Source organism: Rhipicephalus sanguineus, chromosome 3, assembly GCF_013339695.2.
Source record: "Rhipicephalus sanguineus isolate Rsan-2018 chromosome 3, BIME_Rsan_1.4, whole genome shotgun sequence".
In the NCBI taxonomy this organism is placed as follows: Eukaryota; Metazoa; Arthropoda; class Arachnida; order Ixodida; family Ixodidae; genus Rhipicephalus; species Rhipicephalus sanguineus.
In genome coordinates, this window is record NC_051178.1 from 226,047,858 (window position 1) to 226,075,496 (window position 27,639).

A 27,639-nucleotide genomic window follows, 5' to 3' on the forward strand; every position below is an offset into this window, starting at 1 on the left:
TGAAGAGTTGTCACCTCTTTCGGGTCACAGCAATTGACATCGGTTGGCTAGGATGTGGTTCTTGTGAAAAGAGAGCGCTTAAACCTGTTCATGCTTGCTCTAAATACGTTTAGAATGTTTTCTTTAAAAGCACATTCGAGAGGGGCTTGATAAATAAAAAAAAGGCCACAGAGACAACGAAACAATCCATTGAGCAATGAAGTCTGTAGGCGTGTGGCCAGTGGTGATACATGAATGTCGACAATCGTGACTTCAAAATTCCGCTAGCGTACCTGTAAAGCTGTAGCAGCCGTATACGTATAAAAAAAAAAGACTGTGGGTAGTTTGACTCCCTCATTTCCTTCAGGATGTCAGAACGTGAACGTGTATGCTTTCCCATCTAATTACGGGGAACCATAGAACCAGACATTACTGAAACTTCCAGCTCCGTACTCGTGTCATAAATGTGTGCCAGCATGCAGGAATGGGTGTGTCGACAAGTAAGAATGTCTGACGGAATAAGAACGACTGTAATATCTTTCGTCTCAAAATTTTACTCTCCTTCTGTGGGACAAGATACAAGCGTCTCACTTAATATATGCATAACGGGTACGACATTGCAAAATCAGCGTACACCGAAATGAATAAGTACCTGCCCGCGCACGTTTGTGCTGTCTAGTAGTCAGAATAAGTTATAACTTGCAGATGCTTCGCCACTTCCAGTTCACAACTACAGGATGACAAGTTCTACTTCCCCTTTTAATTCTTGGATTTCCGGCGTGGTATGGTAACGTAAGTTGGCACGTGAGTTATAAACAGCCTTGCGTCGCTGAGATTTGAATCTTCTATGATTAAGCTGTAAAAATAGTTTTTGCATGCATACCCGAAATTACCGCAGAAGTGTAAGATGCATGGCAGCCCGCGACAGTGACAATGACAAATTGTGCGCTACGTTGCGTATTGCCATAAGAATTGTGAATTCCGTGCGCAGATATATCTCTCCAAGGCATGTCTGCGTTCAGCGTTACTTGAACGCAGACTACGCGATTACATTGAGAATTAGGATTCATCACGGGTGCACTGAGGCAAAAATAAAGTCAGAAACTTCGCCAACGCGAACTCTTCTGCTAACGTTGGAGTTCCCGAAGGGCTTTTATATTATTGAGTGCATCCTTCATCATGTTTGCCTACAGTTACTCTTAGTTTAGCCGGTACGATCTGATCCCTAGTAGTTCAATGTTAAAAGAATAATTAAGTTTATTTGTGGCGCAGTAAATCAAACCAGATAAACAACTGAATCCTAGCAGATAATGTAGGTGAGCATAAACATGAGCTGACAGTAATACCTCATGCATGTTCTGCCATGAAAGAGAACGGAAGCATGCTTGGATAGAGCGAGGTCCTGAATTCGGAAATGAATTGCCACATTACTCAGCAGTATGCTGGCTCAGCATTTAGACGTAGAACCAAGCGCAGGGTGTATGGTGAAGAAGCTTCGGCATAAAAGGAAATCGTATATCAACTTGATGATCCGATTACACTATGACTAACTTTCCGTTTAGCTTTTCTTTTGCATATAACTATTTCTCCTGAGTCTGAAGGAGGGTAGGCAAGAAGCGTTGGTCAATAGGGTTCTGTGAGAATGAACGAATTTAGTTATTTCGTTCAGGTTCATTGCTATATTATAACGCAAGGCGATATGATCCATTCGAAATGCGCAAAGGTGGTTCGATTATCAGCAATTAACCATCCAATTGATAGTCGATTCGGATTCACGAATGCGCAAAGACCTGGATGCGTCGATTCGAAGTCGACGTGATGGTTGGCGAAGCCGAATCACAGAGGGGAGAATGGCTAGAAGAGTGCATAGAAGAACCTTCGGACGGCAGTTGTCAAACCCAGCTTGCGAGGACGGCAAACGGAGCCCACAAAGAGACGGCTAGCGAATTAATAGCTTCCACCTAAGAACATTTCGGGGACTGAGTGCATTCTGTCAGCTTTGGAGAAGCAGGGAAGTTCGGCTAAACTTGCGCTCGCCAAGCACATTCTGGCGCTCGTAAAGCAAACATACGTAAGGCCATCAGCGTGCAGCAACCCGCAAGACGAGGAAACCAACAAAGCAATCCGCTACGCGGGCGCGCATGGCTGTTTGCTCAGTCTATTCTTTGGCCACCGATTCAGCTTTACGCCAGACATCGCCGCTGCCATCAATTGCGCGACACCCGAACAACAGCACCCCGGGGACGCGAGAGAAAAAGAATGGCTCCCAGTGTGACCGCTCTTTTTCTCTCAGACCAAAATTTACGCTCCCTCGGCGACTCTTTCCTCTTTGTCGCGAACAAAGAAGCGGCGTCGGAAGGCCAGTTTGGCTTCGATCACTAAACACAGTCGTATAATGCACGTATACTTAGCGATAAATTCATTACGAGCAACTGCTGTGGCGTTGCAGGCACATACAGCGCATGCAAGGCAAATAACTCAGTTTATTTTGCGCGTCTATTTAAACATATCGCGGACAAAGGCAGTAAGACGGCAAACAGATTATCAGTTTAAAATGAGTTCAGCGGTAGCTTTAAATTAGCATGAACGTCAGAATGTATGAGCCTGCCTTCCAAGTGTCTTGACTTCTTTTTATGTTTAATAATAATATCTGGGGTTTTACGTGCCAAAACCACAACAAGATTATGGGGTACGCCGTAGTGGATGACTGCGGATATTTCGTCCACCTGGGGTTCTTTCACGTGCGCCTAAATCTAAGTACACGGGCATCTAGCATTTCGCCTCCATCGAAATGCGACCGCCGCGGCCGGGTTCGAACCAGCGACTTGCTTAAGAATACGAAGACTGAGTTAGAGGAGATCCTTTTAACTTGACGTCATGCTCAGCAAAGAAGTAATGTTCGTCAGGTTGTCGTTGTCGGTTACGTTATTGTCGTGGCACCACGCAAGACACGTAACAGATTTCAGTGATGAACTGCTCTTGCGGCTTTTATTTTTCTCGTAAACCTCTTTGGCAATTCCCGTTTCTCTCTAGCACAGCGCCTTCTGATATATGCGGCGGTGTTGTGCCACAGACGACATGAGGACTATAGTGACGACAGCGGTTAAGCATGTTAAGATGCAACGATATCATTCAGGCGCATTTGGCATTAAAGAAGACCGGTGTGCTCTCAGTCCACTTCTGCTACGCAGTATAATCTCCGCGTGTACACGCGGCGATTACATTGAAATGTTATAATGTCGTTGGCACAATAGCACAGTTCGCACAGATTCTGTCGTAATATACAAAGCTGTAAAACCGCAGGTCGGTCGAATTCGTATTCATTTAAAATTCTTAACGGCTGGAGACAAAATGGGAGAAAGGAAAAAATGCTCTTGGAAAACTCAAGTTTCGCAAATTTGGAATAAAGATAGTCAAATTGAAATATTATTCTGCGAGAGTGCTCGCTCTCATTTCTATCTTGCCTACGTCGAGTCTCGTGCTATTAGAAAGTAATTATGAGCTAATTGTTTTAGTATCGGGCAGCTGTGCCGCCGCTATTCGCCAAGACAGCAGAATGAGGCATCTAAGGTCAGGAAAGTTGAGATTGTTCTCAAAGAAAGTCTCGCGTTAGAAGGACGGAAGTCCCAACAGTGACGAGTGGAAGCAGACAAAGTATAGTCATGGAGTAGCGGATGAGAAATAACAGCATGTTGCGTTGGATAGCGTGAGGAGGATGGGGGCAACGGAGCGAGGAGCATAAGAGCTCAGCGTTAAATAAAAATATCGATAATAAATATGCAAATAGCGAGCACTCTCCGCTTAAGCCCGGCCAAACATTGCCCACTGCCGGGGCCTGACGCAGACAAGATAGAGGTCAGGCAAAGCCGTGCTGGCAGGCAGGAGTGAGGGGACGACGAAGGGCGTTGTTAATTGCTGCCGCGAACTGCGAGAGCCAAATTCAATTTTCCGCCGAGAATAATCGTGCGAAACGCGGCCCTGATGAAAATACGATTGCGGGGGCAAGATGGAGGGTGGCCAGAAAAGTCCGGTGTTCAGATTAAAACGATAAAAGTAAAAAAAAATATGGAAAGGGTTTCGGTCAGGAGGTGACATAAAACATGACTTGGAGAGAGAACCAAGACAAACGAAGGCCCAGAGTGCGTATAATTGAGCGAGGATGGGAGGAGCACCGCCACAGTGAGATGAGCAGCACGGAAGCGGCTGTTGCATGGAACACAGCTGATGTCACACAGTTACATGGGGCTCTGCTCTGTTTTTGAGCAATTTCGCGCCGCACGCTCTTTCATCGCCCCGTATTGTTTTCGCTGACTGTCGAAATGGACCGTTCTGCCGATCATTACTACACGTACTGCACGAAACTAACTTTTTTTTTACAAGTGACGCGCCTCTTGTGCTGTTTTGTAACTGTTATGATATCGTAATAGTGAGATGTTTTGGGATACATCCAACGACGTCTCATCTTTTTTCGAATTACCCGAAATGGAAGGCAGCACCTGGGGTCCACGCAGACATCACAAAAGCGAGCGCGCTCGTCCTAACGGTATGTACATCTATGGCAATGATCCATGGTTTGAATAAATATATGTCTACTCATGTACCCACTCCTGCTATGTCTCGTTCTATCGAGATAGCAGTATTTGTAAATAAATAAATAAATAAATAAATAAATAAATAAATAAATAAATAAATAAATGTGGCCGACATTTTAGGTGACATTCTCGCTCGCAAAAAGAGCAAATGACGACAGCATAACGAGGAAGCTCATACGACGTGAATATAAACAGGACAACCAATATGCAACTAAGTGCACGAAGTATATACAAAGATAATATGGTTCACTAAGGAAGCACCACGACGAATTCGTCCCTCTGAGAAGCTACTATGCGTAGGATTAAGTAAAACAAGAAAGAAGAGCCCTACTACAGAGCAACTAGATCAAACTTGAGCTTGATCATGTGTCGAAACAACCTTCTTGCTTTTAGGAAAATCCTAATTATGTTCATTACATATTGTTTATCTGTTTTAAGAGCGGGATATGCAAGAGCTACTCACTATTGAATTAGCCTTTAGAAGTCCTTTTTTACAAGTTACAGTCACGCTTAGCCTTCGAGAATAAAACAGACTGCGAACAATGAAGAGCGTGTCGCTTATGCGAAGAGCAGGGTCTCTTCATAGCAGTAAAACTAGAAGCAGCCCTATTTCTATGACGTTGCGAGCCTGGAAAGTGCAACAAGTGAGACAAGAATTGGAAAGTGCGCAAAATAAAAAAGCACGACAACAGAAACAGAAATAAAATAGAGAGAGGGGCCGACTAAACGATGTAGTAATAAAGGAGACGGTAAAAAAAGCAAGACACAGCGAAGAGATCTGGCCATCAGAAACAGAGTGGTAATGCGAGGCCATTACACGGCGAGGCAATGTAATTACCTCGTATTAAGGAACCTGGTGAGTGTGCGTGTGAAAGCAAGACGACGCCCTTCGCAGAGAACGAGTGGTCATCAAATATAGACTCGACCACGACAAGCTCTAAGAGGCAGACTGGAACTAATTACGGCGTCGTGTGAACCAGTCCGGTGAATCGCTTATAATCACGTCACGCGCAGCGTTCTATCTCTGTTCATCACATGCTCGGCGAGATTAAATAAAAGGCTTCGAATCTAACTCGTCGGTAGCAAAGAACGAGTGACGACCACGTTATGGGTAACACAAACCTAACTATCTGCGCTCCCATTACATCTCTTTCTCGTAGGAACTTGAAAGACATCACCGCTTTTCTCAATGAACATTTGTGAGGCAGTAAAATATAGCTTGCTGCACAAGAATCTTTCTCCTTCGATCTGAGCTGTGATAACAGAAATTTCGAGTGTGTTCTCCACTTGTGTTTGCCAGGCGGGTCACTGGCGTACCCAGGGGGTGGAAGGATTAATCCCACCAATTTTTTTTTTTAATTTTGCAGGTCTATATGTATATACACGCACACATAAATACGCACGCACGAACATGCACAACGGTTGGGTAACCCCCCCCCCTCTTCCAAACAAACATTTTTGCCTACACCCTTTGCATTGGTTTCTTCACTCTTGCACTGAAAATCAGTTCTGCGGAATCCCGCAAGGTGGCGGAAGGGTTAAGAAAGGGAAAATAGACAACCACCCATTTGTAGCACGAAGCCACAAGGAAATCCATACGGATTTCTCAGAAATAAATCCTCTTAGTCGCCGAAAAATTCGTCATGGTCTGTGGTTCGAACCCGGGATCAACGTCTTTCCGGGGCGGTCGCTCTACCAATTGAGCTAACCAGGAAGCTAGCAATTGGCAGCGCGAGGGCGAACTCTTGCATTGGTTTCATTTATGTCATGACTGATTGGCATGTTTGGGGTGGGTTGAGCTATTGCGATTATTAGGTTAATGTAAATTTTTGAATGCTAACCCAAGTACACAAGATGACATACAAAACGGAGGCGTAGTCATGAGTCAGGCCTAGAACTCTGAAAAGTCCGAAAAGTGTCTTCGTTCTGTCTGGTGCAGTCTACCAATGACACCTCCATGTGTTACATGCTTACATTTAACATCCATACAAGCTAGGCTAAATATCTGTGTTTTGTACTGTAACTGAAATTGTTATGGCGGAGTCATATCCTGGCATATGTTATGATATCAGCTACGCAGACTCATGAACATCTGTCTATAAACTTCTGATAAGTGGCAATAAACAAAGCATGTTCGATTGCCCTTACGTCAATGGATAAGAAAATATACGCAAGTGAGTGGAATTATTCCTCCATTGACTCCACATGCAAATGAGAGAACTAATGAAAATTAGGAAGACTATTCTCTGCATTGTACCGTTACATCTCATGGCATCTTTCATATGCTAGGAACGAAAATTTTGTTTTGGTCATGAACGTCAACCATAAGATTAGGTGCAACGAGTGATATAGGGAACTCCTCGCGAAGCATGCGCAAAGACACCCCGTGAAACATATGTTCTCAAATCCTCAACGTTCAGGCAAAATTATACGTTCACAATTTTCTAGCGTCAGCAAGACGAAGCTTATTTCACCTATGCAAAAATATGTGAGCATGCCTAATTTCCACGCATGTATTGCCATCTCTGTTCCTTGAAGACCTTCGTCAATCCCAAAAAGAAGCATGATGCTCACCGTCTTTGATTACGGCAACGACGCTACTCCCACCATCGAGTGGCTAGACATCTTTCGTTTACTTCTTCATAAGTAATAGCCTAAAGAAGCAACACTGCATTTGGAGACAGCAGTCTTTGACACAACATATGGAAAGCGCAGCATGGAGATGTGCGAAGGAGAAATGGAACCGGAAATGACACCTTGACGAGGCAAAGGCAACAAAATGAAACACGTGTAAGTAGTGTTAAATGGACGTCGCGCTTCTCAGACGCACCGGTGCTTCGAGACGAAAGAAAAAAGTGTTTGCTCTGATTGGCGGGGACATTCCCACCGTCTTCTTGGTCGTCGAGTCAATTCGGTTGCCTTCGCCGAGTCTTTCTTTAGCTCAGCTGTCGTGTCCAAGCAAACACTCTTAGTGGACGCTCTGTTGCCGGGAAAAGAGCCCATTAGTAGAGCATCCCGGTCTGGTAATTACAGCTTATCAGGAGTTCTCCTCCTTCTACAAAAACACCCCGTCGGTGTGCTTCCTTCCACCATCCTACGCATTTACCGTTACCGGCGACACTTTCGGTGTGCGTCCTTCTCGAGCTGTGCTGAGTCGACTCATCCTATCCGCTCGTGCGTGAACGGCGTGTTGCGCGGGCTGTCCGGGCCAGGTTACGTCCGGTGAGTGCGAGACTCGAAACTCGGAGACAGCGAAGACACGTGGGACGGCGACCATAGTGAGTGGCTTTTTACCAGCGTAGGGATAGCATTCTCCTTCGGAATGTCACCACAACGTGGCCAACTGTTTGTACAAATATTTTAAATCAACTGCGCAGTCGTTAGCGGCATATCTGGTTTTTGAAATGCGCGAAGTGCTCAGCTCTATTAAGTGTTTTAAAGCGGTCGTGGTGTTAGTTTATTAAAAAATATGAACACAATAAGCGTGTATATATTAAAGTGCTTCTAAACTCCATTTTACACTAATTTCACGTATGGGACTGTTCTTTCGGTGCTGTTGAGTACTCGTTACTTTTCTTTATGCGTAGAGTTTGTTATTATTTATATAACGCTTTTTAACGTTAGTTTTGTACTTCAGCTGGGTAGTGCTAGAGAAGCTCACCTTCTCATTCTTGTGAATTAAAAATTAAAGAAGCTTTAGAAATGATCAGCTTCTCTTTGTTTCCTCAAGTGCACTTTGTTTTCAAGTGTGTTCTTTAATACGAAGAAATCGTTATTTTGAAAATGGTAGTCAATCTAAGCATAAGGCTTTAAAGTTGAAACTGATAAGGTTAATACGTTATGCACCATGAATTGTTGCCAATGGTGAGAAATAACGGTAGGCGGTTTCTTGCTGGTTTTCTACTCGTTGATCGCAGCTCTCAATCAGAGCCCATCCTTAAATCGATTCTTGAAGCCATCTTTTTTTCGATTTTTTGCAGAATTGGAGAAGTATGCGTAAACTTCAACAGAAGATTTCTATTTCCATAACAATGAAATCGAATGCAGTACCACACCTAGCGCCCCACACGCGCACAGCTTCCTCAGTGGGCATTCTTTGTTTGTTTTTTTTTTGTTTTTTTTAAATGCGAAGCATTTCTTAGCGAACCTTTGGCACTTTGAGCGTCTATATCTATCTATCTATCTGTCTATCTATCTATCTATCTATCTATCTATCTAGCCGCCTACGTCTGGGTGCTCTCGTGATCGCCTGTTTAACTTGGTGTAGAGCAAAATTGGCATGGGAGGGTAAGAGATTTTACAAATATGACTGTCGGGTCATGACATGAATAACGTGAAAATCCTGTCGCGTGCGTCGTCAAACTGTTTCCTCCAGACACGTATGGCACATACCCGTTTACCACGGGCCGCGGTGAACGAGTATGCGCCACAGGTGATTGACAGTTTATATCTACCCAGGAACGGTGAGAACCGACATTGGTAATTTAAATGCAAGAACGTTAAGAAAAACCGACAACGGCAGCGTTGACCCGACGATTGCAAAGATTAAAAATTAGGATCCCAGCAGGAATCGAACCCAAGCATTCGTCGTGGCAATCAGGTATTTTACCACAGAGCCACGTCAGGTCTGTAAACTGGTTTGGAAAAAGAGCCTATGCAGGCTCTAATTTTACATGAAAGCAATAAACACTACATATGTACGTACTCCTAGGATACAGGCGGCGTATCAGGTTAACATCTATGGTTCTAGTGTTGGCTCCGCTTTTATAGCATTCTAATAAACATTACATTTGTATTGCTATGATTCAGCAAGCTATATTGAAGTTGAAGCATTGCTCGACTCCGGAGGAATACATTAACGAAAGTTACGTATGATATTCACATGAATGCACCATAAAGTGCACTTAGTTTCGATAATACTCACGTATATACTCTAACGTGAGGGCTGACGTTACGTCGCTCCTTAAGTTACCCTTTGAACGTCAGCCCACAAATGTGCAAAATGCTACTACACTTACAAAAACACGTCGATCCACCTCGTAAAGCTTGGCTCAAAGCCATAAAATACAGCATAGAAGCACTCGTTAACTGTTTCGCATCAAACCGATTCGCACAACGCGTGAGATCTGCCAAATATTTTTTTTTGTTTGTGCGCCCTCTCTACTGTCTGCTCCTTTTCCATCTTTCTTTTCCCTTCTTCTCCTCCTCGTGTAAGGTAGGAAGCCGGGTGTTGCAGTTCTGGCTCTCTCTCTCAGCGCTCCTCGTTGCGCTACATTCATGCCATTTCGTATTGCTTCTGTATTGGTCCAAACCACAGACTCCCGAGAGACGGAGCACGTGCCAGCACATTCACTTAGCTCCAAACGTGCGGCACGCGTGTTGCAATATCTGGAGCCTTTCTCGACGAGACGTTGCGCCTGCCTTCCCCTACCTTCGAGGGCAGGGTACTCGATGAACGGTCACGCTCCTTATTTCATGTGATGATTGATTAAGAGCAACGACACCTCGTGCCAGTCAGCCCCTCTCCTCCCTCCTCCCACCGCATCGCTGATCCCTGCCACTGTCACCGCGTCTTTGCGCTGTACCGTGTGGTGTAGAAAGTGAGTCGAGGAAGGTGGCGCTTTCTGATGGAGCAGGGGAAATCGGGATGACTGTTGCGCAAGTGGCTGCCACGAGACAGACAGATGTAAGCAGCTCTTGCTGAATGCAATTTATATGGAAATTTTGCGGGAGACGCCGGTGTCAGAAGAATGAGAAGGAGTAAAGGCACACACATTGGGTGCATTTACATTATTGCTTTATATAGGAACTAAGATAAATGAGGAGGAAGCCTGCCTCTGCCCTGCAGTAGCGAGCTGCAGTATTCATTTGAACGCAAGCAAAAAGAGAACGGGGTGACTGTAACAACAATCTGATTCGGATTTGTGCGTTCTAAGTATCGCACTCAATATGCGAGTGTGTTATGTTCAGTTTCAACCGATAGTCGAAACAAAAGTATGTGATGGAAAAAAGTAATATTTAATTGTTGGGGTTTAGCGCCCCAAAGCCACGATTTGATTATGAGAGACGCCGTAGTGGAGGGCTCCAGGAATTTTGAAAGAAACGTGCACCTAAATCTAAATACACGGGTCTCAAGCAATTTCGCCTCCATGATGGAAAGAGTATCATTGCTCGAAACTCTTCAATGGCACAGGAAGTAGCATTCCTTTACAGCCTTCGGCCTTCGTTTCAGCTACTGTTTGTTGTTAAAGGCGAGGTATTTTTTGGCGAACCAAAGGTACATGATTATGAAACGGCATAACGAAAAGACGCGAAACACTGAGGATGAAGAAGACACGAACACAAGCGCCGGTTCATAATCATGAACTGAACCAAAGATACGTTTGCCGTATCCCTTTGTCTATTCAGTCTTCTACGTCTTAATGCTCCCGTCGTCGCTTCATTACTTAGGTACATATCAAAACCTGTGCATTGCTATGCGCGGATGACAAACATGATTGATAGGTCATTACACCATTAACATGGTAAACATATTGTGTAATATCATAACATCAATTACACAATCCCATCGTGATGCATGCGTGGTGATTTCATTAGCTTCGTATATACCAAAATCCTCCTGGCATGACGTGCGTGCTTGATAAACATAAGAGGTCGTCACATGAATGGCATGGCATGCATGTCATCTATATCATGATATATGCATGATATATACTAAAACTACTTGGTACATGAAAATACATGATATATACTAAAATATGCATGCATGCGTGCATGAGCAATTTTTGTTCATTATCGGTTAGTGTTACCCAATGCTGCCTGATGTTGCTTACAGTCGTTTTCTTCCAGCTATCCGCTCGTATTAGAAAGTAATAAATTACACGTACATATTGCTATATCACTGCCTTACTCTTACAGTTAGCTTTGCTCGACCCGTGCAATTAAAAAAACAACCGTGTCCGTAGATTTAGGTCTGCGTTAAGGTATCACGCGTCCGTAAAGTCCAGAAGACGTGACAGCTGACACGCTGCCTCTACTGAGGCTTAACATATCAGTGTGCGAGCGCAAGTACCCTGTTTAAGCTAAACACAAAACTTCCAGCAAGAGAAAATGAGCTTTTCCAATGATTTTTTTTTTTTGCTTCTGCGCTTAGTATGTTTTGCACAGTTTAGAAAACCCGAAAGCGAAACAGTAGACACGACTGCGTTCTCTCGGTGCACGTTTCTTTAACGCCGTGAGACATTACCTCCTGTCCCGCGACAGACAGGAAGTTGGGGATCGCCTGCTTGCCATCGATGCCTCAGCTCCCCTTCAAATCGCCGACTGGAGCTCTGCTCTGATTCAAGTCACAATTACGTGCATCGAAAAATAAAACAGGGTGTCGGAATCTCTATGACGAGCAGATAGAGGCGTATTGAAGAAAGGGAATGGAACAGGGGAAGGGGGGGGGGGGGCTCAATGCAGTGATTGCGCGGAGGTGTATACGCTCAGAGGACATCGGCCTGTCGTCGTCCTCTTCGTCGCTTGCCGTCAGTGCTCGCTTTCATATATTTCCTATTTTCTCATCTCGGCGGTTACGGTGGGTGTGTTTACACGTCATATTGGCAGATCACCGAGAACCGTCGGACATTACCAGAAGGGTTTTGAGTTGGGCATTAGCTTTTCTTCCTTCACTGCTTCTGAAGAGAGGCAGTGGAACAGGCCCGTTCCTCTGCTCTCTCCATGTATTGCGGTTCTTCCTACGCAGCTTAAGTTTTTGGAAGAACAGTCACCACATAGACGACTCAGAGCAGTTTGACTTTTGGACAACGTTTGTATGCGCAAGGCGGTTGGCAAAGTACGAGCGTATACTGAAGCATCGCGTGCCCATATATTCGTTCGTCGCGAGAGAGTGTTCAATCATAGACGATGATTGCCACTACTTTGTCTGGGCGCATATCGACCCTGACTATGCATCACATGATATGTTCACGCTGTGGATGATAAAAAAAAGGAACAGAATTGATCAATAGCGGGTCTTAGGCTGTGATTCCCTCGTTTTCTTGCGTTTGGAGATACCGGCAGATACAAGACGACATTGTTGAGCTTCCGTCCCAGAGTTCTCTTCCATATCTCATCCTAATTGTTTGTACGTAGCAGAAAAATGCGAAAGTAATTGGTATTGAAGGATGCTGTCACAAGTATTAGTATTGTAAAGGCGTTTATCTGTCTCGGCGATTGATACATGGCGATAATGTGTAATGGTGACAGTCAGGCAGAGCATTGATTCCCAGCTCTATCGGCGTTCTGTCAGAAAGGAGCCGCAGACGACACACTAGAAGGCGCTGGAGAGGGCCACCCATTACACAGTTCCAAGGCTTCACTACAGTTTATATAGAAAGTCGCGTAACATTCTTACATGACTGAAATCATTAATGAGTCGGTCGAGACAGATATTTCTCGACCGCATCATTACGGTACCAGCGAATTCGCATTAATTACCACCATCATCAATGAAGCTGAGATAAGCTCGCTCGTTTGTATAGAAATGTTTGGAAACCACGCATGCCCAGATTTTGTACCCACAAGCACATTTGATTCTCTTTCTGCGAGGTGGCCCATAGTCATACATTACAACGATTAGCGATTCGGAAGAGCAGTATTTCCGCGTTCACACACGACGATAACAACAAACGCAACGACATTGTTCATAATAAGAACAGAGTACATAAAACGTGCGTCCATTTCTGCCTTGTTTCGAGAGTAGCTGCTGCGTTCGCAGCCTCGTCGAAGCCGTAACGGTGCACCGAAGATCAAAGAAAGACAGTTTCCGAACACACTGCCCTACCACGCTTTGTCGAATAAGCGATGAGATAGGCGAGATTGTCAAACCCGTACACAGTGCGAAGTTGTATAGAAAAATAACAGAAAATGACAAACACAGCTGCGGCAGCACGAGAAAACCGTCGTCGTCATATGGTGTGCATCTAAAATTCCTCGTTGAACTTGTTCCACGACCCATGCACAACTGCTCCTTTATGAAAGGTGCGGCGGCGGCTGCACATCACCGTCGGCGCCTTTGATGGCAATAATATGTCAGCGACATGTAAATGAGAAAATTGAACTACATGACTGACCTTTTCCAAAATTCTCTTTCAGTCTTCTCGTGGAAAAATATCGACTTTTACTCGACAATGATAAACGAAAAAAAGGGTGTTAAGTTTGTGAAGAGAGGCAACCTGAGTGTTTTTCGTTTGAGGGCAAGTGTCCGGTAACTATGCATTTCCCTTTCGTTCTATTTTTCTGTCGTCCAAGTGCAAGCACACGTGCATTAGCGTTTCCTACTTATTCTGTCAGAAGTTACTGCTAGTTCCTGTACACGGCCGTATATATTCACGCATATGCAATAAGTGTTCTGGAGCAGAATGCCGCCTCAGACGCCGCCATCTGAATAAACCGCTATTTTGTTTTTAATTTTACTTTTTTTACCAGCGGGATTTTCAGTTACCGCCGCAGGATGTTCCGAGAAGCTAGTTCGACAGCAATAACTCACAGGGTCCCGTATGCATTCGCCCAAGATGACTCGAAGGCGAAAGCCATCTTCTTCTTCATCTTTTTCTACTCACCCGATGTATTGATCCTCCGGCCCCCCGCGCCCCTCCGAAGCCTTTCTTCACCTAACGTGGTTTTGCGCTGCCTCCAGGTTCGGATGCGTGGCAAAGTTTCTGCACCTCACCTGGTTTTGCACTACCCCCATGTGATGACCTCATCTTGCGACGTCACGGTCTGTTACGTCATAGTGACATCATTATGATTTCATAACGATGTACCAAATTTTGTTCATCTATGACATTATATGGTGACGCCATATGATGACGTGATCACTTTTTGCATCCCTCGTATTGACGCCATTGACGCCTACGGTAAGTGTTCGCGTTTGATGATGCATCTAAGGCTTTCGCCTTAACAACAGCGCAGTGATTGGGGGACATAGAAAAACAAAACGTATAAGATGTCTGGGGAGGTGAAGTGACTATGCACTCTTTCAGCCGATCGGCCGCAGCACGAAAGAACTCATAGGAGCGTTAGATGACGAAGAAAAAGAAATGCATTTCTTAAGTGCCTGAATGTCTTTTCTTAAGAGCTGAAGCCTCTGAGGCAAGAGTGCCTATTTCCTTGCGTAACATTATATCGCATGAGCACGCCTAGCAGAAAAGCAGCGCGAGGAAAAAAAATTTGTACCAGTGTGTAACGCGACTGATGCAAAAAAAAAAAAAAATGGTGGCGAAAGCAATTAACAGGAGATGGCTAAGTGAATGTAGTACACGGTTGCGATAAATAATCAGGGACGCTGCAAGGAGAACTTAATTTACATATAAATCAGGCGCCGCGTGGCTTAGAAAGGCACGATTTTTTAAAACAAGGGAGTACAGCACGGCCAGAGAAAAGTGAGAGAAACAAGATAGGGCCACCGTGCTTTCACTTCTGCAAGTTACGCATCTTTTTAAAACCACCAACTGCATTATGTATGACGCCATAGCGTCCCAACAAAAGGTAAGCGTGTTTAGGCGCACTCCGTAACGCGATTATCCCGTTAACTTTTTTGTTAGCGCTGGACAGAATAAATGTCTGACGCTTTATTCGAGCGCTAACTTTCTTTCCCACCCTGTTTCCCTTTCTTATTTATTTTCTCCTTTTCACACCGGCGAATGTGCAACCTACATTCCGCGTTAAGAATTAGAGCCCATGCATACACTTAGCTGATTTATATATAGTTAGTTAAAATTGCGGTTTCAGCCGTACTGCAACACGGCGCTGTAATATGACGCGCAACACACAACGCCCAGTGAGCCTTGAACTGTAACATGTGTTTACGCGAATTCTGTTCATGTGAGCAGCAAACGTAATGGAATCCCATATTTTTGCAAGGGCACATGCTTTTATTTCTATCATATTTTCTACATACTGTGTCTTTGTTTATGTATGTATGTATGTATGTATGTATGTATGTATGTATGTATGTATGTATGTATGTATGTATGTATGTACGTACGTACGTACGTACGTACGTATGTATGTATGTATGTATGTATGTATGTATGTATGTATGTATGTATGTATGTATGTATGTATGTATGTATGTATGTATTCATCAGAACATACAATGCCATGTGCAACACTGCTGGCGGCGTAGTATTATTGGATGGCAAACCTTGTTCAGGCGTTATGTCTGCGCACTGTTCACGAATGAATAGAAGGAAGGCGACCAAAAGAGAAAGGAAGGGTTGGGGAGGTGTGACAGAGAGAAACCTAATGAATATGGAGTGAGGAGAATAAAGAGAAAAAAATTCCTTCTGATCTCAGAAAAATTTCGAGAACTGATAAAAAGAAAGCGGTGTTCATCGGTTTTTAATGATTTCCGTTAACAATCGGCCCTATAGGGCGAGCACAAAGGGGGTCTGCCATTACGTTTGTGTTTCCTTCCGCCAAAGTTCCTCTCTTCGCTGACTCGCGCTTGGCATCGAGATTTCATTACTTTTATTACTATTATTTTTTTGACGCAGCGCCCGCCACGTGCCTTATCCGCTGCACACGAGAAGGACGACTTATTTTGAGTCGTCATTGTTATCGTTACAATCGGCTCCGTCCCTGCCGTCGTGCTCTTCGCCATTGTGTCAGTCCTGCCCCACTTTTTTTATAAGTTTTAGAAGACTGCATAGAAAGTCGGGAACGATGCGACAAAAGTTAACGGTCGAGACTTGTTTTGCTACATTTCGAATCGAAAGTTCGAAATGTTCTGTCGCGTGACTGAAGATACTCGCAAAACATGGAGACAAATGAATAAGGTGAACTCGGGAACGGGCATACTGACGAATAAAGGTCCCTGCCAATAATCACGCATGGTATGGAACATACACAGACAATGAGAAAGAGGCAGACAAAAAGCGTGCTAATGGAGTGAAAGCTTCGCCTAGTTCCTTGCTTATATTCAAACTGGAAACCGCCCGAAATAAGAGGATGTGCTTTGCACGCTCGCTCGCTCACTCGCACGCACGCACGCACACACACACAAACACACACACACACACACACACACGCACACGTGCACAGAGCGTGCGCGCATTTTTTTTGTGCCTCTTCTGAGTCCCCGTATATTGAGAAGATTCAATAAGACTATTTGCAGATCCCCGACACAATTGTGCAGGGCTTGTCTGTTCTGTTGTGGTGTGCCTGTGCCTGTCTTCCCGCAACAAACGTCAATGCCTTTATCACGAATTCAGGACACGGCAAACGCACATGTAGTCAGTACCGGCAACATTGTGAACGTGCTCCATGCTGCCTAACATGGCTTTACAATTACAATATTGCTGTTTAGAGCACGTAATGCGAATTTTATGAAGTGTCTCCTTGCGAAGTGGAACGTAGATTTGCCCGCGTTTCTCGGAAGAGAAAACAACAGTTTTATAAATTGTACGTGCAGCCGTTACAAAGGCCAAATCATTGAAACCGCCTACATGTCAAATTGTCAATTATTCGCTCCATTACGAGTATCGTTCGATACAAGCATAAAGACGGTATTTTCTAGTTTTCTTTTATATTGTGCTCGATAGCACAGCTAAAAAATTTGGACGTACTGTCGATATCTTGAAGACATACAAAACGCTAGCTCAGCTTGTATTTGCAAACAGTGCGAAATTGGGCTACTCAAACTGAACATAATATTCACCAACACTTGACATCGTTTTGAGCAAACCGCACTACTTATGGTTAAGGGCAGCAGTGCATATATTGGGTGCGAGGCCCACCACTGGAGACGCCGCCGCTGCAATCGCTGTGACGTGCAGGGTTGGATCACGTGACCTCGCCTCGCTCTGGCGAAGGGAAGCGGACGGTTGAATTCGTTGTTTTAAATGCGAAGCATTTCTTAGCGAACTTCTGCGACTTTGAGCGTATCTATCTATCTATCTATCTATCTATCTATCTATCTATCTATCTATCTATCTATCTATCTATCTATCTATCTATCTATCTATCTATCTATCTATCTATCTATCTATCTATCTATCTATCTATCTATCTATCTATCTATCTATCTATCTATCTATCTATCTATCTATCTATCTATCTATCTATCTATCTATCTATCTATCTATCTATCTATCTAGCCGCCTACGACTTTGTGCTCTCCTGGCCGTTTCGTTAATAGGATTTACACCAAAATTGTTATGAAGAAACATGACTTTCCGACGAACATAAATAACAGGTCATAACATGAAAATCATGATATCCATGTCATGAACGACATGATTTACATGCCACAGTTTTGGTGCTCTTGCGGCCGTTTCGTTAGTTTGCTATATACCAAAATTGGTATGGCGTGACAAGAGTGTATGACGAACATAAGTGGCAGGTCCTAAAGTGCAAATCATGACACGCATGTCATGCACAGCATGACTTACGTGCCACGCTCATGGTGCAATGGCGGCCGTTTCGCTAGCTTCATATAGACCAAAATTGGTATTGCACGACGTCTGTGTGGCAAACATAAATAACAGGTGGTAACACGAAAATCATGACATGCATGCCATGTAGGTATGATTTAGACGCCACGCTCATGGTGCACTCGCGGCCATTTTGTTAACTGGATATATACCTAAATTGGTATGGCAAGACAGGAGTGTCGAACATAAATAGCAAGTCACGCATCCTATATATGTAGCACAATATATGTTTGATTAGCATGGCATATACCAGATTGTACACGCATGCATGTATGACAATCTCGCGATATATAGCGAAATAGATGTCACGACATGAATGACTTCATTAGCCTCAATGACAAACAAGACGATGTATGCAGCTCTTTGCTGGCTGCTTCGCATTACATCGATTCCCACACTGCGTGGGATCTGCCGATTTTTTTTTAACCACGATTTCGTGGCGTTCTCGCTCTTGAACAGTGTTGTTTTGCTCTCACTTCTTGTGTGCGAACCCCTAGAGACTACACATTCCAGAAAAGTGCAATACAAATTATCGGCGACGTGGTACTTTTCTGCTCCGTGTCACAGTGCGCTACGTACGCGAAGGAGCCAAACGCGAGCTCTCACTTTTATCGCTACCTTGCTTTTCACGAGCATGATGCCGCAGGCACCTGTCTTTTTTTTATTGTTATTTCAAGGCCATGGTGTTAAAATGGACAGCGGCCACAAAGTTTCACATAAAAGCAAGACGTTCCGGCTCCCGCATGGAGCCTTGTTCACAGTGAAAAATGAATGCGCGAACAGTCCAGTCATGTATGTTTTAAATTATGACGTAGGCAGCGTGCGGACACGTGTAGGAAGTTACCGTGACCACACGCCTGAGCTTTGGGAGCGAACCTAAGTAAGCCGCACCCTCGAAGACCAGCGCCAGCTGGTAGCGAGGGCTGTCGACGCGGCGAAAGCCTATGGTTTTCTGGAATGGGGAGACCACCCCAAAGACGATGCCTAAATGAAAACAACTAAAGATGTTTACTCTCTCTCTCTCTCGTGGCTATTAAGCGTGTGCGCGGTTGTCTGGATTGTCAGAGGTTCAAGATAAAGCCGAGGAGTCCATTTCTTTTCTCTCTGCGTTATATTTGCCTTATCCCAGTCTATTTCGTGGTGGTGGTGGTGGTGTTAAACATTTTATTCAAGAAATTCACAAGAGGGCTGCTGTGTGCCTGAGTGGCAGTCCCTAGTGAGGGACGCCATTGGAGATGGCCGCTGCCCGGGCGCGCGCCGCCAAGGAGCGTTGCGCATCCAAGGGCTGAAGTCGAGAATCGGACGGAAAGCCGTGTGGTCGGCAAAAGACACAAGGACAATTAAAATGGAAACGGGGGGGGGGGGGGGGGGGGGCAGCCTGTGATGAAAGTTACGTCGGCAAGACAGGTACAGCAAAAACTCAAGCAGCAAATGTAACGTAAGAAAGGTTTCATCGAACGCGCTGGCCGAACTGGCCACGAAATACAGAGGGAGGAGTACCTGCTCGGCTGCTCATTTCGTGGCCAGTTCGGCCAGCGCGTTCGATGAAACCTTTCTTACGTTACATTTGCTGCTTGAGTTTTTGCTGTACCTGTCTTGCCGACGTAACTTTCATCACAGGCTGCCCCCCCCCCCCCCCCGTTTCCATTTTAATTGTCCTTGTGTCTTTTGCCGACCACACGGCTTTCCGCCCGATTCTCGACTTCAGCCCATTGGGTTCCGTCCTTATACATCATATCTGTAGAATGAGCCCATAGCCAGTGTCACTTGTTGTTTTATGCTACAGGCGAAAACGTAGCCAGTTTCAAACACTGTTTCACCTTCTAACACGCCCCGCCACGGTGGTCTAGTGGTTATGGCGCTCGACTGCTGATCCGAAGGTCGCGGGATCGAATCCCGGCCGCGGCGGCTGCATTTTCGATGGAGGCGAAAATGTCTGAGGCCCGTGTACTTAGATTTAGGTGCACGTTAAAGAACCCCAGGTGGTCGAAATTTCCGGAGCCCTCCACTACGGCGTCTCTCATAATCATATCGTGGTTATGGGACGTTAAACCCCAGATATTATTATTATTACCTTCTAACAGCGATCGCGAAGTGTCATACTCCTTATCAGTGAAACTGAATTCTGGACGCTGGTATTTTCACTGAAACATAAAATGGTCATTTATACCAGCGTAAGTTGCACCTTGCAGCATGGTCATTTAAGTGCGCAAAGTAATACGGCCGGCTGGCGCACTATCCATTTGCTATCGCAATCGAGCCCGATTGAGACCATATTTTTCGATCGCGATTGACCCCTTTGTGAGAAAGTTCGCACAATGAGAGATCTACATTAAAATCGGTCCGCAGACAAACTCCTGGGAAATGTTATCTAGCTACAACACTGAATGAGGCGCGTGCGCATACATATGGCTCTCGTGCGTTTGTCTCCAATCATATGAAAGAGGTTGTGGATGCATGAATCTCTAAGCATGTTGGTGTGCTTCCCACAAAGCGGAAAACCGCTAAAATTTGCCCATGCTTGTCGTGGCAACCGCGGCTTGTTTTTAGATGCAAACCTACAATGAATGAAGTTGCACGGTTGCACGCATTTCTTGCAGCTAAAATATCTTTCTTTGCCGCAAGCACGCGCTAAAGCTCATTTGATATGCTTAGTGTCAATTCGACGCAAAATGATTCGTTACCTTTTAAAAAGCAGCGTGCTCGGTTCCCGTGGTTTCCATATCGGTGGCCATAGCAGACGACGCCGGCAGTCAACAGTCAGGGCGTTGTCTGAGGCATTATGAGGAACGTAACTTTTTTTTTTCTGAGCAGTTATTTAGCATTTCGTACAGTCAGTGACGAAGCCGCAGCAGTATTTTTTTTATTTTGTTGAAGTGAAGTACAACAATAATATTAGAAAAATAGACGCGAAAGCGGCTGCGGGGGGAGCGGGAGAGGGCCAGCAGAGCAATCCAAGTTTGCACGTTACAGGGATGCCTCTGCATGGCGGCGCTACGGTATGTCCTCGCGCCCAATAAGCGACTGTTCAGCGGCCGTTTCATGCTGCAGTTCCAAAATTCCGTCTTCGAGAGACTGTTAGTTCGTCCGCTTCACCTTGGTGCACGCTTTGGACTCGGACGTGCTTTTGGGCTCTGTCAACGAATTTCTGGCTGTAAATGCGCTTACGTTATTTGCTTTTCATGACTATTATTTACTTATTGCTTTCTTTCATTTTTTTCATTTTTAGACTTCAAAGCATGGTTATCTCCAACGTTCTGTGATCTAGAACGAGGTTAACTGAATTACAGAGCCCGAGTTGAGATAGGCGATAATAAAATTAAAGCCTTCCGGGCTATCGCCCCACATGTTCTATAAACACAGCCATAATGCTGCGTTTTTAATTAACCTCCCTGCTTCCTGCCTTTCTGCGTCCATTCTTCATAATCAGGGGAGAAACTGTAATTATTTTCAGCTGTTACATCGGCACGCCATTAAAGAGGTACTAGCACCATTTTTCGAAGGTGATCTTAATCTGCCATACAAATCTCCTGTATACAAAGACGGCGCTGAACAAGTGTGAAGCTCAGAAAATGCTGATCACATATTTTATTTTGACGCTAAAGTCAATTTTCCCATGGCGCACCTACCGACATCAACACTAGCTCGACATCAGGCTGCAGTACTAATTATGGTGGCTTCACGCCGCAATCTGGCTAGTTGTGATGACGTCAGGTACCAAAACTTCAAAAATGGCCGCTAGTGCGTCTCCAAAACATTCAAAATCAACACTTGTGCGTCACCAACGGAGCCACGGTGAGGTAGTGGCCCTGTAAACGTCACGATACCTTGCGTGAACACGTGACGAGAAGCTCATACCATGTTGTGACGTCAGGGTGCAGTAGGAACCGAAACTAGCTTTTAAAAACTCTGTAATTAATTTTTCAGGGTGCACACACGCATAGCAGTACGTTTTCTAGGCTGTTGAGGCGCTTGGCCTTTTATTTGACGCATAAAAAAACGGCAACTGAAAATTTTCATGTCAGTACCCCTTTAAACAAGAACCAACACAGAACTGATTGCTCTCGTATTTTCCCGTTTTATGCGATATCAATTATATGGACACTCTCGGCGGGTCTTTGCCGTCGGCGTCGCCGTCGTCCGTCACCGTCATGTTCCGTATATGTATAAGTGTGTATGTGTATGTAAAAGCCACAAAGAAAGAATTCAGCAGAAATATCTTCCGAGCCGCCCGACGGGGGATTCGAACCTGCGACCCCTCGCTCCGCAACGCGCTCCGTTAGACAATTCCGCCACGCAGTATACATCTTCCAGTAATTCAGGAGGGTATCAACTTGAGCTTGTTGGCATGGCTTCATCATAGTTAATTTTGGGAGGAGCGCCTCCGACTTGTACTTTGACATGCAGGGCGTGGTCGCCCTTGCTCACGCGCTTATCGCTCGAGGGGGAAGTATTGTACGCCCTGCGCTTTCAACGCAAAGTTTGCTTTGAAGCTATAGAACAAAGGTCACTTCACTCGCTGCAGCGGCTGCGTTTGCGAAAGAAGTGAGCTGCTAGCTAGAAGAACCGAAGTAAGGGCTATAGTTGTAGTAACAACTGTTAGAGCTGTTACTTCGCGCTCGTCCTGTGTATACCTGTGCGTTCTTTTCATTTGTCATTTTTTGTTCGAGCAGAGCGCTGCAAGTGTCGAGCTGTGGGAGTTGTTAGTTCGCGCTCGTCCTGTGTATGTTCTTTTCGTGCGTCCTTTGCGCTTGAGCGGCGCGCTGCAAGTTTCGAGCTGATTGCCGTTTTTCGTGTGACATTCCAATTTGTTGCTATCGCATTCATTGCTTAGCCCTTGCGGCGCAACTGTGACATTTTTAAGGGCGAAGCTCCTTAGTGTCGAGCCATGTCCTTCTCTCGTTGTAACACGCTAGTACTGGAAGCGCTCGCTCGCGCTCAGCGCTCGTTCTCGGCGTGTGCTCGGCGCGTGGTCTGGTTGGCGAAGACCAAGAACAAGTGATTCGGCACCGAGAAAGCTCGCTCGCCTTCGTTCGAGACGAATGGTAAACGAGGCGATGCAAAATAGCCATGACGTGGACTCTACCTGGATCCCCATTGAACCTCGAGCGGCTCGATAGCAAGACGGGCGCTGCGTGCAAACGAAGGCGCTTTCCATTGGTTCAAGCGAGTGTGATTATCATGCACAAATCGCAAGGAGGAACCTACTCGTCCATCGTCTACAAGTATAGTCAGAGACCGCGGTGGGTCTCAACCTACCAATGACCAGTCAGAGTCACAACGGCGAACACGCTACGATAAAATTATCACATGGAACAGTTGTAATGACAATGTACCTGGCTGCGAATCTGCCTCAAAGCAGAGTAACTAAATACATTGATATAGCACTGCGTGATTATGATACTGAATATAAGAATGACCCTTTCATACTGACCAGTGATTTCAATGTAAGTATCATGGAAGATGACTGGTCCATACAACATATGACATCGCGATATGCTCTAAGACGCATATCGTATGATCATAAACAACCGACAACGATCAGAGGGATTTGCATTGACCTCGTCTTCTCAAATTTCAGGTTGGATCCCATAGAAGAACATTTGGCTTTACATTTCACCGATCATAAGGCGGTCATAACGAAAGGAAAACGCCGCCCACATCTCAACACCATATACGCAATGTGAATAATAAACAACTTTGTATATACTGTACAGACGTGCTGTAACGTCTTTGTATGATACAGTGGGCAATGTACGGGGGATTCACGGTTAGTGATCCCCCGGAACTTCGCACACTCGTCATCATTCACTTCGTGGACATGCTGTGATTTTTTGTTTAGCATTCAAGGCCTATCTGCAAATTTGTGTTTAATAAGCGACCTGTCTCCATGATGATGTCAGATAGAGAGCTGCTGATTGTTCGGTAGCAGGCTTTACTCTGCTTTTCGTCTCAGGTGCTCACCCGCGCCACTTATTGAATCCAACTGAACGGCCATACAAAATATAGAAGCACCCGCAATGAGCTTAAGTATAAAAAATTGGCCGCGTATCTGCGTGCTTCGCTGCAAATGTCGTCTAAAGACGATAGAAGAGGCGCTACGTGATATATGGACGCCATCTGGCAATACGTCGGGAAACATGAGTGCTGTGTTGCGGGCCCCGGCGCAGCAGCAGGCGAAGACCGGCGGTGACCAACGCGACCGGCGGGGATGCCAGCCAGCCCGAACACGCGGTTTGGCGCGAAGCGCCGAAGCAGAAGAAACGTCCGCATTCAACGAGTACTCTCCACACACTTTTATTTACACGTCGCCTGGGTAAGAGGGGGCGCTGCAAGCGCGCGATGATGTAGGACGTGCTGCGCTTCGGCTCCGCTGATTTTCGGCTGGACCCACGGGCAATTTCACGGTACCCCGTCAAGACCAGCATCAATCGTTTCGGCGATTCACAGGCAACACGTGGATACCAGTGTCATCCAGGTGGGCCGGTTTTTAACAACTTTACGACCGATCATCACCCGACCACGTAGGCGACGCCGTTAAGCCAAACGGCGACGCCGACGTCGGGCGGCGTGGGGCCGGCTTTCCGAGGCAACATGGACGCTACGCTCACCCAGCGTGGATACGACCCTCATGCCATGACGTGGGAGACGATTACGACTTCCGAAACGCCAAATTCTGCTTCTTCACCGAGGTTTCGGAGCCAAGCTATCAACGACGCGGTTGAACGCCGCTCGCAAGCCAACGCCAAGAAGGCGGCGTCCGCCGCTGCCCCGGCATCCGACACGCCAGCTGACAAGACGCAGCCTCTCGCTTCGCACGCTGTGGGACGCAAGGGCAAGGTTCTCACTAAATGGAAGCCTCGCCCGTTTCCAAAATCGAATCCGGACGACTATGTAATTGTCGTAAAGCCACGAGAGTGCATCTCATTGCATGATGCTTTCTCAGAGAACTGGTACGGGACCGCGTTTAAGGCATACCTCGGGCCTGAGCGAGCTGAGACGTTGACAGTTATTCCATCGAGAGAGCAAAATCTTATCGTTATTCACACCCCGGACCCTGACACGGCGGACAAAATCATCGGGGACTTCGCGGTAAACATCGAGCATAGACAGGTTCTGCTCAACGGGTACCTGCGACAAGATGGTAGCAATGTCTGCCATGGAGTCATCGTAGTCCGCAACACAGACACGACGGAGACGCTCCGAGAGAGCGTACGCTGGAGGTCTGGCACCATCGTCGAGGTGCGTAAATTTGGAACGTCAAACAAGGCGCGTGTGACCTTCGCTGGCAAGGAGAAGCCACGCTTTGTTCACTACGACACAATGCTGATCCCCGTCAAACCCTACTACCGGACCATCCCGGCCTGCGGAAAGTGCGGTGTCGTCGGCCATCGGATGGACACTTGTCCCAACCCAAGACCGGATACATGTGGCCTGTGTGGACAGCAGGTTCCGCTTGTGGAGGAGGGGGTGCGGGCCCCTCATGAATGTGTACCCGTCTGTTCTGTGTGTGGTGGAGCACACGCCACAAACTCTCGTGCGTGTACGGCCAAGTACCGTAATTCCAAGGTGGCCGCACAACAGGGCGGAAAGTCCAAAAGGGCGTCCAAGAAACGACGCAAACATCAGACTCCCAGTGAGCCACCGCGCCGGGAGGTCGCCAAGACAGACAAGCCTGCTTCTCCTACTGGAGGAATCGTGAAGCAGCCGTCGACCCCACCGCATGGCGGAACCGGGAAGCAGCCGACGGCGCAACCATGCGGCGAGGCCGGGTCATGGGCCAACGCCGTCAAAAACGGAAACCAGGTGGGTGGTACGGGTAGAGCTGCCTCCTCATCCCCACCTATCATCCCATCTTCATCACCTAACGCCGACCAAAATATTATTGCCAAGCTCCAGGCACAAATCGAAGCGTTACAGAAAAGACTAGCGGCAGCCGAGGCCAAACAGACCCAACTAGTCTCCCCTCCCCCTCCCCCCGCAGTAGAGGTAATGGAGAGTGAGACCGGGGCGGCGGCAACGGACGCGGTAGCCGCACTCGAGGCTCATGTCAACACCCTTGAGGTCCGTATGGACAGCCGTATAACTGTCCTCGAAACTCAAATCTCAGCGGCCGTAAATGCCGCCATTGCTAAAATGACAGAGACCATCCCAACCCTGATAGCCCAACAAGTTGCGCGTTTCACCAAACGAGCCGGCCCAATTAAGGACGTGTCCGGCCGGTACCTTAAAACGCCTCGACGACAAATCGATTTTGAGGATGACGACAGCTGCTCCATCTCCGGATTTGAGGACACCCCCCTCCCCGCGAGTGCTGGCTCGGGAGCGCCGCCACCACAATCGCTCGTTAACTCCACTGACCATGGCGGGCACCCTTAGAATTCGGAAACCCCCGCGATCCAATACGGCCACCCCCATCCAAATCACCCAGTGGAATTGTCGGGGCTTTAAGGCTCACACCAAGCGGGCCAACCTCCGGCTTTTCCTCGCAGCATTTCAAAACCTTCCTGCTGTGGTAGCCCTCCAGGAGCCAGGGAGTGCTGCCACACTCACAAGCTATACTACGTTTCAACAGGACCCTTTATCCTGCATCTGTGTTCACAAAAGTTATACGGCCAATTTAGTTGATCTTGACCTTAAGCCAGATTTCTCGTACGTGATGGTGACACTCCTTCCGCTGCGTAAACAGGACCCGCCACTGCACGTGCTAAACATTTATTGTTCACCGAGACTAACCAACATCACATTCGCAGACCTTTTTAGCCGTGCCTTAAAGGCTGCAGGCAGGGACCCTCTGGTGATCGTGGGTGATTTTAATGCCCCCAGCACACTTTGGGGGTATGCGCGTGAGGAGAGACGTGGACGTAAGCTGGCGGAACTTATGTCCACGCTGGGCCTAACTCTTCACACCGACCCTGCCTACCCTACTCGCGTGGGTAACTCCGTGACCCGGGACACCTGTCCGGACCTTACCCTCACAAAAAACATCCAGTATGCGGATTGGGTCAACACCGAGGAGACCCTCGGCAGCGACCACTGCATACTCAACACCACCATTCGCACCCATCCTTTAGCAAGACCCTACGGAGAGGCAAAATTACCCGATTACACGAAGTTTCGGCAAATATACGCCAATTCGACACCCATTGAGGAGCAAGGATACCATGCTTGGTCCCAGCAACTGGTTTCCAGTCTTCGCTCCACAGAAACACAGATTAAACTCTCGGAGGCGACTCCGGCGGTGGATAACCACCTCCTTCACCTCTGGGCGGCCCGGCGCAGCCTCGTCCGCCGATGGCGCCGGCAAAAACACAATCGGCAGCTCAAAATTCGCATCGCGGAGCTCACCCAGCGAGCAGCAGAGTACGCGGCCCAGCTCGCGGACTCTAACTGGGTGGACCGTTGCAACACGGCCGCTCGACAAATGTCCAGCCGGAGTACCTGGCGCCTCTTCCGCGCCTTAATTGATCCGACCCAAACTCGAACAGAGACACAAAAGCATCTGCAACGAGCGTTTCACAGCTTCGACGGAGACACGGCAAAATTGGCATGTAAACTCCGAGACCAATATCTATGCACACAGCAAG

General features: G+C 46.5%; 1 protein-coding gene across 1 annotated transcript; it reads left to right on the top strand.

Annotated features, from left to right (window-relative positions):
* The first annotated feature begins 24,373 nt into the window (after nucleotides 1–24,373).
* LOC125757771 (uncharacterized) lies at nucleotides 24,374–26,624 on the top strand. The gene has a single exon (XM_049413915.1). The coding sequence runs from the start codon at nucleotides 24,647–24,649 to the stop codon at nucleotides 26,429–26,431; it is 1,785 nt and encodes a 594-aa protein (XP_049269872.1). The 5' UTR covers nucleotides 24,374–24,646; the 3' UTR covers nucleotides 26,432–26,624.
* Nucleotides 26,625–27,639: the final 1,015 nt, after the last annotated feature.

Bases quoted from the DNA above. Each gene is read 5' to 3' on its own strand.
- LOC125757771 (XM_049413915.1), top strand. From the start codon at position 24,647: ATGGACGCTACGCTCACCCAGCGTGGATACGACCCTCATGCCATGACG.